Source organism: Myodes glareolus, chromosome 22 (assembly GCF_982192425.1).
Source record: "Myodes glareolus chromosome 22, mMyoGla1.1, whole genome shotgun sequence".
In the NCBI taxonomy this organism is placed as follows: Eukaryota; Metazoa; Chordata; class Mammalia; order Rodentia; family Cricetidae; genus Myodes; species Myodes glareolus.
In genome coordinates, this window is record NC_142047.1 from 62284388 (window position 1) to 62297282 (window position 12895).

Here is a 12895-nt window from a genome sequence, read left to right on the forward strand (position 1 = left end):
CAGCCAATGACGCAGTCTTACGGACACTAGGATTTTGTCAGCGTATTTCCCTAGTCTTATAGATGACAACAGATTCTGTCAAAAAGCTCTCGAAATCACAAGAACGGGAGGAGCACCCTGAACTCTCTCTAGCTGACACTCTGATTTCCCTTGGGAGAGAGTTACACTTGATCCAGGGCTAGACGTGATTTCATTATTTCGGAATGGGTACAGGGCAGTGATCAAGCCTCCACAGTCTGGATACAGCGAGCTGCCAGGAACACTCACTGGTTGGCATTAGCACATCTCATCTTTATGCACTGGAAGACAGAAGTATTTCCTACCCATATGCTGTCTTCTTGCTTGTACTGTTGCCAGTTGTGCCCCGTGTCGCTGAACATCAGGCGATAGCTTGTCACCCAGTCAGCGCTCCCGTATCTTCCCTGCGTGGCCACTGCTGTAATCTCCACTCTGTTGCCCAGGTCCATCTGGAGCCACTGCTGGGCGTTGGAATCTGCTGGGGACCAACCACCAGTTCCTGGAATAGCATAAAAGAGAGACTGGTAATAATGCCTTAGAAAGTCTCCATTCCGTATGTTAAAGATCAATGAAAGCCTGTTCAACTAAAGCACCACTGTTCCTGCCTCTGAACTTAAACTCCTGTTTCCTTTAGACCCAGATTCCTCTCCTGCAGCTCAGGGCTCCAGGTTCACAGCAGATACAGCGCTTGCAGTTTGCAGTGTCTCCTTCCTTCTTCCGTTCCTCTCTCAAGTCTTTCTTTCCTCTGAATTTTTCCTAGGAACCTACCACGGGACCCGTGCATCACTGTGGGTACAAAGGTGACAGAAGGCTTTGATTGGCTCTTTGATGGCATCATTTCCTCAACCTTTATTTATCACGAGGAGAAAGCTGGGTGACAGGGAAAGAAGAGCTCGGTGAAAGCTAGCAAGGAAGAAGACAGAAGCTGCATCAGAGGCTCTGGGGACAGGCTGTCTTCGGAGGTGTTCGGGAAGGCCTTTGAAAGATGGAGACAGTGAAGCGGAATCCTCAGGCCGGGATAGCATGCCTGGAAAGGCTGGGAAGCAGACAGGCAGTCACTGGTGCACAGGGAGCGAGGACGAAACAACAAACACAATCTCAGTACAAGAGGAAGCACGGCACAGTTCACACGTGGCCCCCAGTACCAAGACATACAGGGAGTTTTCAACAGCTGTGTGGCTCCCAGACTACTCTTTTTTTTTTTTAAGCTCTCTCAGATTTTTAAGTGGATTTAGGTACCACGTTAGGTGCCACTCTGTAAAAGGAACGGCGGGCCACTTCCTGCTAGCTTACCCTGAAATAATTACACGGAAACTGTATTCTTTTAAAAACTGCCTAGCCCATTACCACCAGCCTCTTATTGGCTAACTCTCACATATTGATTTAACCCATTTCTAATAATCTGTATCTCACCACGAGGTCGTGGCTTACCAGGAAAGATTCAGCATGTCTGACCTGGCAGCTTCATGGCAGACAACTCTCTGACTCTGCCTGACTCTGCTTCTTTCTCCCAGCATTCTGTTCTGTCTACTCCGCCTATCTAAGCTGCTCTCCTATCAAAGGCCAAGGCAGTCTCTTTATTAACCAATGAAAGTAACAATAGACAAATGACCCTCCTCCATCATTTTGTAGATGACAAATATTTATTCTCATGGAACTGGAAGACTCGACTTAAGTTTTTGCAGCCATCTCAAGTAGGAAAAGTAAATCAATATAAACTTTTACTGAATGCTGAATTCTCATATTCTCTGGAACTTGGGGTGAGAGGCATCACAGAGTATCGCGAGATGGGCAGGTATGCGGTGAAAATTAACAGTTTTGCTCAGAACATGAAGTGAGAGGCCTACTAAGCTTAAAGGGATGAGCAACAGATTCAACCTTTCCTTCAGCTCACATGCTCGTCCCGTGAGGCTCTAGCTTGTCTTCCAGTTCCTGAAAAAGCATTCCCTCCACTGCGGTGGCAACTCAGGGACTTTCTGTATCCTAATGCTCACTGCACAGGACTGTGTGTGGTAAAATCTGTAGTAGATACTGGAGCTGGGGAAGTACGGCAGAGCCCCTCCTCATCTTAAGACCTATGTAGGCTGTGAGGGCTGTATCAGCATCACATAGTCTCTAATAGTCTAGTTTGATAAGCTTCTTTTTATTTCTTATTATTAATAAGAATTTTATTTTTATTATTAAATTTATTTATTCTACTTATTATTATCAAATTTTATATTTTCTTATTATTAATAATAATAAAATTTGAAGCAGGGAAGAAGGAAGCCATGTGATTGACATCTACTCTGAAATACGTTCTGACATATACCATATATGTTCTGTCATATATGGTATGACACCAGGAAGATAGGTCCTGAGATACACAGATACTTCCCCTTTCTGTAGTAAGAGGACTGCATGTGTGTGTGTGGGGGGGGGGTAATGTGGGGTAACTGCATTCTTTAACTTTCCATATTATCGCTACTGTAGCCACAAGACCAAGTTCTCAAGAATGAAAGCTGTAAGAGAATTTCCAACTTCCCTCTGCCTCTTTCTCTCACGTTCCCATGACAGACACAGTGAACAAGGTTTAGATATTGCTGGAACCATAGTTTCTGACTAGTTAAATAAAGGTTGATTTGTAGGTTTGTGGTTTTTCATATAGCATTTCCTTTAGGTATATTTATTGAATAAACTTATTATAAATGATACATGGGGAAATATAAAAGTGTAAAACTACACACACAGAAATTTAAGAGTGGGCAGAATAATGTGGGACTTTGGTCCTTTTGAGTGATGCTTGTTAGTTTGGAATGAAAATCCTCAAGTCTTTATAATTTGCTTTTCACTGCTGACAGTCCCCAACTTAACTTGTTGATCACACTTTAGATTTTTTCAATTATATAAATATTTACGTGTAAGATAAAGTTACATTAAAATAGAGGAAAGTAGGTCTATGGTGATGAATCAACAAATAAACACCTTGCAGTACAAGACCTGAGTTTGGATCCCAGTGCTCATGTAAATCCTAGGCAGGTGTGCTGGCTTAATTGCAATCTCGGTGCACAGGAAGCAGAGGCAAAAGGTTCCGCAAGCAAACAGGCCAGCTAGACTAGCAGGGCCCATGAGCACTTGCTTATGTAAGAGATACTGCATCCGCATAAAACGTGGAGAGAGTAACTGAACAAGATACCTGAGCAACAGCAAGTCCTCAACTTACACACCTGCATAGACAGACATGTATCGTTTCACACACATGTAGACACACATACATACATTCAAGCATACCATGTATACACATGAAAAAAAAGAAAAAAGTAGCAAAAAAGTAAAAACCAATCAATTAAATAAATCAAAGTCAAAACTGAAAGTCCAGGGTGTTTGACTTAAGATGACTTCAAACATTTCCAAAGGAAATTACATTTTCCTTTTATTTGGAGTAGGAATGGGGAGAAAACCACACCTCAGTTTCTTTACCTTCCTGAAAATGGACCAGCGTGGAGCAGTTACCGTGGGCATTCATACAGATGAAGTCAGGCTCTGAACCTTCCAGTCCCAGCCTGAGCACTCAGCATGAAGGACCACTCCCTGACTGATAATTGCCCAGTCCTGTCTCCCCAGTATTGAAGATGCCCCTCCACACACACTACAGCTAATAGGCAGACCCTCGGAGCTCCTGTGGTTGTCCCAGCAAACGCTTGCTTTGTTAGCCAAACAGTAAATGTGTCTTAGAATGAAAAGGGTGACCTCAAAAACTGGATAGGCTTTCTAAGGTAAACTATGTGCTCACCAATGCCCGGTTCTGAATTACATCAAAATTGAGTGAGCATGAAGCCAGGTGTCCATAGCACAGCTGGCGACTCTGTGATTTCTGAATATGAGGGCTGTCGTGAGTCCTGCAGTCTACACGTAGAAGCACTTAAAAGAAAGTTCAATTTCAAGAAAGTTTAAAAACCTTTATTTATCTATTGTTTGTTTGTTTGATTATGTATTTGGTGTGTGTGTGTGTGTGTGTGTGTATTTGCCCATCTTCGAATACATGTGTGCCAAGGTATGTATGTGAAAGCTCAAGGACAATTTTTGGGATTTGGTTTTCTTCTTCCATCATGTAGTTCTCCAAGGACGTACCTCAGAATGTTAGCCTTAAAAATAGGTGCCTTTAGCTAATGATCCATGTTTTAACTTGGAAATGAAAAAGATTATCTCACCATAATATGTACAATATTCATAATTCAGCCATACTTTTCCAAACATAAAAGCAGAGATGATCTTAAGACTATCTTTGATTTCGTTTCTAACAACCTATAAGCCTCATTCACTGCATACTGGACTGTTGACACCTTATATGCTATATATGTATATGTGTGTATACCTATATATATGCACATACATGCATGCACACATGCATACACACACACACACACAGGGTCACAGGTGTAATGTTGGGACTCTAACCAGGGCTTAGAGCATATTAGCTAACTACCAATTCAGCAACACCTGAGTGTCTCCCCTACACTGCTAACTTCAAGTTCTGCTTTTGTTTTTGTTGTTTTGTTTTTCAGAAAATGTGGTGCAACTTGATGTTAGTGCAGAAAGTATAGGCTGAGTTCAGTTCCCTGATCTGCTTCCAAGGCTAGGTTAGAGAACCGTCTCCCAACTCTACTCAGCCATAGTACCAGGGGACTCGGGCAACTTATCCACCCTCGTGCAGCCTATAACTGACTCAGCAGGGGACTCAGCCATAGTACCAGGGGGCTCGGGCAACTTATCCACCCTCGTACAGCCTATAACTAACTCAGCAGGGGACTCCAGTGCTGACATGCAGTGTGCAGCCCCAGAGTTCTTTACTCCCAATCACCAGCAGTCACCCTTCTCTCGCTCATCAGCCTGGTCCCACCTGAGCCGGTAATCACGTGTCACCCTCTCCCCAGGGTCTCTCTGGGTTTTCATGGAAATCAGCAACCATATTTCATTTGAAACATAATTAGTGTGTACATGTGTGCATGTTTGTGTGTGTGATAGATGGGTGTATCCCATGGTGCCCATTTGTGGGTCAGAGGACAGCTTGTGGGAGCTGACTGTATCCTTTCATCGTGTAGAGCATAGAGATTGAACTCAGGCCCTCAGACATGGCAGCAGGTATTATTTCTTGCTATCCTACCCTGTGGTGGTTTGAAAGAAAATGGCCTTCATAGGCGCTCGCACTGACAGGAAGTGTGGCCCTGTTGGGGGAGGTGTGGCCTTGTTGGAAGAAGTATGCCGCTGTGGGGGTGGGCTTTGAGGTCTTCATTGTTCGAACTGTGCTCAGTGAGACACTGTTCTCTTCTGTTGCCTGTGGATCAAGATGTAGAACTCTCAGTTCCGTCTCCAGCACCCAAGTCTGTCTGCCCACTGACATTTTCTCCTGTGATAATGGATTAAACCTCTAAAACTGTAAGCCAGCTCCAATTAACTGTTTTTCTTTATAAAAGAGTTCCCGTGGTTATGGTGTCTTTTCACAGCAAAAGAAACCCTAAGACATATCCCCCAAGTTCCTAGAAATGTTATTTTAATTTCTGTGTGTCAGGGAATATTAACCTTCCTTGGAACTGGTCTATCAGATATAACTAGAGACTTTAACTCAGTTTTTCTGACTTCAGGTTTATGCCTTGGGGTTTTAACAGTGACTAAAATCAGAAGCAAGTATAAAAGACTCGCCTATAGAATTATAATCAAACATTATATCAGACAAAGAAGCTGTGTCTATGCACTCTTGTAAACCTCTGCTTCAGCTTCCTATGTCACAGTGCTGATTGCCACCTTGAATGCAGGATACAGGCTGCGAGAGAGGCTGGGTGGGATGCAGAACAATAACTCCCTCCGTTTCTGCCTATTTCCGGTTCCACCTCAGAAATGGAAATAATAATTGATGGACGCCACACCTTTGAAATGGCACAGCATGGATTCTTTTCAGAGATGTTGAATAGCACATATTGCAAAATAGACTCCATCTGTACAAGATCAGCTGCAATAGTCAGTTAGGACATACAATACTTTTACACACAATATGTTTTAAGCACACAGTTTGAGTTATTTTGCTTTGTTTTGTGTGTGTATGGTGCATTTATATGTTTACATATGTGCCTGTATGTATTTGGATGATTGTGTACACGTGTGAAAGTCAAAAGCCAGTTTTGAGTGTCTTTCTGTATTGCTCTCCGTATTATTTTTGAGACAGACTCTCTCCCAGTACCTCAATTCCTAGTTAGCTTCAGTTTGACACAGCCTAGAGTCATCTAGGCTATCAATCAATTGAGAGATTGCTCAGATAATCCCATAAGGAATTATCTTGATTATTAATTGAGTGGGAGGGCCAGATCCACTGTGGGCAATACCCTTATCTGGACAGGTGATCCTGGATTTGATAAGAAACCACAAAGTTGAGGCTTGTAATTAAATCAGCATTGGCTATGATTTCGGCCTTCAGTTTCCTATTTGAGTGCCTGCCCTGGCTTCCCTCAAAGATAGAAGTGATTTGGAAGTGTAAGTCAACCAAAATCTCAGCAGAGTGACTTTTACCATAGCAACAGGAAGCAATCTCAAACACTGGAGCTCACCAATTCAACTACACTAGCCAAGTGAAAGCCAAGTATAGCTTTTCTCTACCTTGCCATTGCTGGGATTGCAGACGTGTACATCCGTGACTGGCTCTTACAGGGTGCCAAGAATCCTAACCCAAGTCCTGGTGCTTTCACCATAAGCACTCTACCAACTGAGCTATCCCACCAGCTCTTGACCATTGTTTAATACCTACAATAAATTTCACAAGGGACATGTTTTCCCAGACATCACACAAATCCCTATAAACAACAAACATTTTCCCTTGAGTGCACCAGGAGCTAGCAGGGAGAATGAGTTGCAGCCTCAGTTATGACACACATGTTAGCCCTGTAAGCCAAGATTCAAAACTGTTGCATGAACAAATCCACTTAATGAGTCAAGCACAATAATAAGTTAAAACAGAAGCTTTGGGCTGGTAAGATGACTCATTTGGTAAAACACTTGCCTTGTAAGCATGGACACCTGTGTTCAAACCCCTGCACCCATATTAAAATGCAGAGAAAGTGGTGCACAGCTGCAGTCCCAGACGGGGGGGGGAGGAGACAGGTCTATCACCAAGGCTCACTTGCAGGCCAGCTTGGTAAGCTTCAAGTCATTGAGAAAGCCTGTCTCCAGAAAACAAACAAACAAACAAAAAAAAAAAAACAAGCAGGTGAAGTCTGAAGAATAATTTCTGAAGTTGTGCTTTGACATACACATCAACGTGTGTGCATTACACATGAGAGTTTCTTCTCTGAATATTTAATACTGAGCCATGTGTCTACAAGTAATAAAATTATGCTCACATGTGTCTAAATAATAAAATTATACTTCAGATTCAGAAAGGCATCTACTCTTCTCTTTAGATTAGTCTCATCCACATGAAAGAGGCTTTGCAGAGAGCAAAGACCCCTTAAGTCTTTGATAACGTTGGATGAAGCATACACATGCTTCTTGTGCTACCGGACAGGTGTAGGATGACAGGACGCTGCAGCTGACAATCACCCATGTGCAACACTTCCGGTGTAAGGGATAACAAAGCTCCAGAGGTAAGCCAAGTAGAAGCTTCACCAGATGCCCCATGTGTTGTCTTAAAAGACACAAATCTTGTAGGATCGGGTTGGAAAGATGGCCCACTTTGTGTTCTTTTGGAGGACTCAAGGTGAGTTCCTAAGATCTCTGTCAGGCAGCTCACAACTAATCCAGGTCATTAGTATCTGATGCCCTTTTTTGCCTCTACAGATAGGGACCACATATGCACACAGACACGAGTGAAGACATATATACAAAAATAAAACTGTTGATTAAAATTAGAATAAAGCTATAGATTAAAATTTAAAAAAAAAAGTGTAAGGAACCTTGGGACGGGACTGTTTGAGACCTTTCCCAAAATTTGCAAAGAGAAGCAAAGGGCTCTAATCCCAGGAGACTCCTGGAAAGAGGGACACCTTTGTCTGAATCGGATTCAGTTGTAGACAAGGGCTGTTTGCTACTAGAGCAATGTTGGGAGAATGGTTTGTGATGTGTTAATTCAGGTGTCCTGGAAATCAACCAAGTGCCAAAGACCTCATAGCACATCATTCATCTGTAAATAATAGGAGAGCAGAGAAGGTAAAGGAAATGTGGGGAAGGCAGCCCGTGGTATCTCGTGGAGCCCAGCGTCTGTGAGTAAAGAGAGGTTAGCTGCTGTCACAGGAAGCGACTAAGGGATGCAAGATGGTGGACAGAGTCAACGGCATCCTCATGCAAAGAGGAAAAGATGTCGCCTCAGTGTGGGAAGCTTTCCTGTGGGACATTCTTTGCCTCTGAGTATTCCCTAGCAGGTCGATTGTCTCTCAGCTGTGAGAGCTGACTGACGGCCAGAAGCATGTACTATTGCCTTAGCTTGAGTTACTACGGTGGTGATCAAAAACCATGACCAAACCCAACTTGGAAGGGAAAGGGTTTATTTCACTCCGTTTCAAATAACTCTCCATCTTCAAAAGCAGTGAGGGCTGGGACTCCAGCAGAGCAGGAACCTGGGGGCAGGAGCTGATGCAGAGGCCCTGACTGAGATCTGCTTACTGGCTTGCTCTCCACAACTTGCTCAGTCTGCTTTCTTATAGAGCCCAGGAGCATCAGCCTAGGGGTGGCACACTCACAGTGGGCTGGGCCGCCCACATCAATTACCAATTAGAAAATTGTCCTACAGGCTTGCTTACAGTCCAATCTATGGACTCATTTTCTCACCCGAGGCTCGCTCTCCTCTGAAGACTCTACCTTGTATCATATTGACATACAATTAGCCAGCACAACTGTTCATAGACTTGTTCAGTCTAAAAAGAAGCCTGCTTGCCTCCTGCACATCTCAGGCCATTGTGGAAAAATATAACTTCCACAGTGTAGCGCTGGCTGTCTCACTGCATAACTGACTTTATGGAGCCTTTTGTGATCTAGATCTTCCTTCTGCCTTACGTGTTTCTTCTCCCTCCTCCATCCTTACTCCACTACATTTCTTGGGAAGGACCCTCACCCTCAGATTTGTATGTTCTCTCCCTATAATGCAGGACCCCTCACTTCTTACTGCCTAGATGTCAGGGACAGTCTGACTGCAGGTTGTGCTATGGAATACACATCAACCTCACAGCAAGACACACCCTCCTTCCTCTAAAACCTGGAAGAAGAGACCCCTAGTTTGCCATGTGAACCTGAACTCTCTCAGAACTCCACCTCCCTGCTGTCTATCTACAGAATTAATGCCTCTCCCTGGAAATGTAGTACCCCAAAGGGCAGTCTGCCTCAGTGCCCCCACCCAAAACCAAGGCTTTTCCTCTTTGGAAGAGTGAAGTCATTAAGGCCATGGTAGACAGGGAATGTCTGCCTGTCTATTTCACAGGTCAGAAGTTACATGTGACATGATGAAGCCACTAGGAATTCGCAGAGGCTCTTAAGATTCCCAGTTTAGTTCTAAGTAAGAAAGCCTCATAGTTGCCCACTTTGACCCAGAATTGCTTCATACGCACATAAACAGCCAATCACGGATAGAAATGTGAGGGGTACTCATACATACAAAAGTGCGAAGAGTGATTCACAGCTCAGTATGATACTGGATACCTAATTTTAAATGAAATAAAACTGACTGGACTTCCTTGATGAAACCAGCTGTATCTCAGTGCATGTGTGTGTGTGTGTGTGTGTGTGTGTGTGTGTGTGTGTGTGTTTATAGGCATACATACACACACCTGTATGGAGATCAGTTGTCAAGCTTGCCCATCATTTCTCAGGAATTGTCCCCCTTGCTTTGGGAACAGGGTCTCTCATTGGTTTGTCTAGGCTGGAGCCTGCAAACCCAAGGGTTCCTTCCGCTCCCACCTCCCCAGTTCTAGGATTACCTTTCTGTTTTAACATACTCAGCATTTTATTGTGCTCTAGGAACAAAATATGGTCTCAAGCTTGAAAAGCAAACACTTTATCAAATAATCTATCTCCTAGCTACAATACGCAGTTGCTTTATATAGTGACTAACTACTGTACTGTATGACACTATTTGACATTTCTGAATTTGCAGAAGTTTCTATCAAAACAGTTGCTTTAGAATTTTTCTCATTTAATAAGTGCTTAGCTCCGTTTTAATTTTTTAATTCACTATACTAACTGGTATTCCCGACTCAGGCCTAAAGAACTTTTGGTAGATTTTAATGAATTATTTATAACTTATTTGATTTATTTATAATTATTGAGTTCCATACATAAGTAAAGCACTGTAGAAGATTTAACAACACAGTATTAACAAGATCTAACAAGACAGCATTACTGGTTTGGTGCAGGTATAAGAAAAGTAATTCGTCCTCTATTACATTTGGTAAGAAAGACGAGATGTGAAACCTTAGTTATTTGAATAACGAATCTTGTTGACATTACACTTAAATCTGTAGCCCATTACCAATAATTTTTATATGCCGGTGCACAGTACATTAAACAGTTTTTCTTCTGTAATTTCTTTTATAAGCCAGTGCCAAATGTAAGTCTGTCTTTTTAGTTAAACGGGGCTACATTTCACTTTTAGGACTTGGGACAAATGATCCACACCTCTCCCATGTAAATACTATGATGAAGACTTGGACGACAGTTCAGTCATTGGAAAGCTTGCTCTACAAGCATGATTAGTTGGTTTTGATTCCCAGAATACACATTTATGAAGCAGGGAGTGATTAAGCAAAGTTATAACCCCAGAGCTGGAGAGGCAGAGACAGGAAAATTCTCTGGGTTTGTCTGGCCAGCCAAATTGGTAAGTTCCAGTCCAGTGAGAGACCCTGTCTTAATAAATAAGGAGGATGGTCCCTGAGTAATGACACCCAAGGTTGCTTTGTGGCCTCCAAATGTATTTGTACACACTTGCTTGGGCATTCAAGTACATATATGTACACACATACTCACAAAAACACAATACTAGCAAGATGTGCTAACTTTCTATGCCTGGAGAGCTCTGCTGTGTTTAATTAAATCTGAGTGGGTTTCTTAACTTCAGAAGGCTGCTGACCAGGAAGATGACGGGACTGCACTGTTCTGTCTCTCTGCGCAGGCCTGGCTGTGTTGAAGATGTTGTTTATATAGGGAAATATATTTTAATTTTACACTAGAAAAAAAACTCCCACGCATATAACAACAATAAATATTGCACAAACAGTGCTAAGGTATAACTGAGCCTAGAGTGTATGTCTATCATGCATGCATGAATTCCTAGGTTTATGTCCCAGGATGAACACACACACACACACACACACACACACACACACACACGGTGGAGGAAGGAGGACACACACACATTATGATAACGTCACAGAACCATCGGCTTGCTATAACAAACGTTAGGTTGCATCTGTGGGATAGTTTGGTGCAGTCATGGAACTAATATTAATACAGGTGTTGTGTGTTCTCCAGAAGAGGGAAGTAAGGGCTCTTTTCACACTCCAAGTCATTTTAAGAGGCTCAGGATCGTCTCTGTTTTCTGATAGTAACAAATAGTCAATTATCAACCATTAGACAAACAACAGTGTTTAACAATTCTGTTCTTTTCTCTTTTGTACATTACCCTGTTTCAGTAAGAAACTATCAACTGGTAAACAGAGGCAGTACATTTATGGATATGAAAGGAAATGAACATGAGAAGAGGAAACGGCTTGGCCAATTCTTTAAGTCTGATTTAGACTACTCTTCTCTTGTTTGTTAGTTTTCGAGGCAGGGTCGCTGGTCGAACTGCCTGTATTGCTGAGGACAACCTAGAACTTCTGGTCCTCTAGCCTCCACCTCCATTCTTATGCTAGAAATCCAGGCACACTGCCACACCTCCTTTACCCAGTGCCGAGACACGAACCCTGGCCTTTCTGCATGTTACAAGCAATCTACCCACTGAACTACACCCCATCCCTGAACATATTTTAAACACATTAAATCCACATCATGCAGTCTCATGCAGTCTATATGGTAGCCTGGAGCTGTCATTAAGCAAACAGACATGGTGGCACTATCATTATAGGGTCCTCGGCGTCCTTACCTAACATATGAGGCTAATTACACTAAAGAACTTTGCTTCGCAAATTCTTTCTAGTCTCATTTCCTCATAATCAAATGATTCAAAATGAAAAGTAACTTCCAAAGACCTCCATGGAGCCTTAGTGACTAGTGCTGCCCAAAGAAGGTGGTGTATACATAGGTGTGTGTGGTGTGGTGTGGAGTGGTGTGGTGTGGTGTGTGAAGGGGGCGGTTGTGTTTATGTGTGGTGTGGTGTGTGTGTGTGTGTGTGTGTGTGTGTGTGTGTGTGTGTGGTGTGTTATGTGTGTGGTATGGTTTGGTTTATGTGTGATTGTGTGTGTGTGTTTGTTTGTGTATGTGTGTATGTGGGTGTGTATTCTGTGTGCCTTGTGTTGTATATGATGTGTGATAAATGAAAATATGTTTGTGTGTGTGTGTGTGTGTGTGTGTGTGTGTGTGTGTGCAGAGTTGTATTCTGTGCCAAAATAGAAAGTAAAAAACTTGAAACCTTTCCATTTATCCATGAACTCTGGAAGCTGACCATACAATGAGGTAAAAGAAACAAATTCTCCATGTAAACAAAACTGTCATGGCAGAGGTATACAATCTAAACTTCTAAATGCAAAGATCTCAAAAATAAATTCACGTAAGGAAAAAGTCTTAAAATTTCAAGGGATAATGTTAAATATAATTATTTGGGAATTCTGTTTTATAAGGAAGAAAGCCATGAACATCTTTCCTCTCATGGACATAAAACCCCTTTGATTGTGTTTAATCAGGCAAGGTAACTTAAATTCTCTCCCTG

The 12895-nt window shown here is 42.5% G+C and overlaps 1 protein-coding gene across 1 annotated transcript in view; it reads right to left on the reverse strand.

Moving 5' to 3' along the window:
- LOC148118628 (contactin-associated protein like 5-1-like) overlaps positions 1-12895 on the reverse strand; it is a 901008-nt gene that overhangs the window by 676546 nt on the left and 211567 nt on the right. The window contains exon 3 of the mRNA XM_087900698.1: positions 324-517. Coding sequence (XP_087756824.1) covers positions 324-517 — 194 coding nt within the window. The remainder of the gene's footprint in view (positions 1-323; positions 518-12895) is intronic.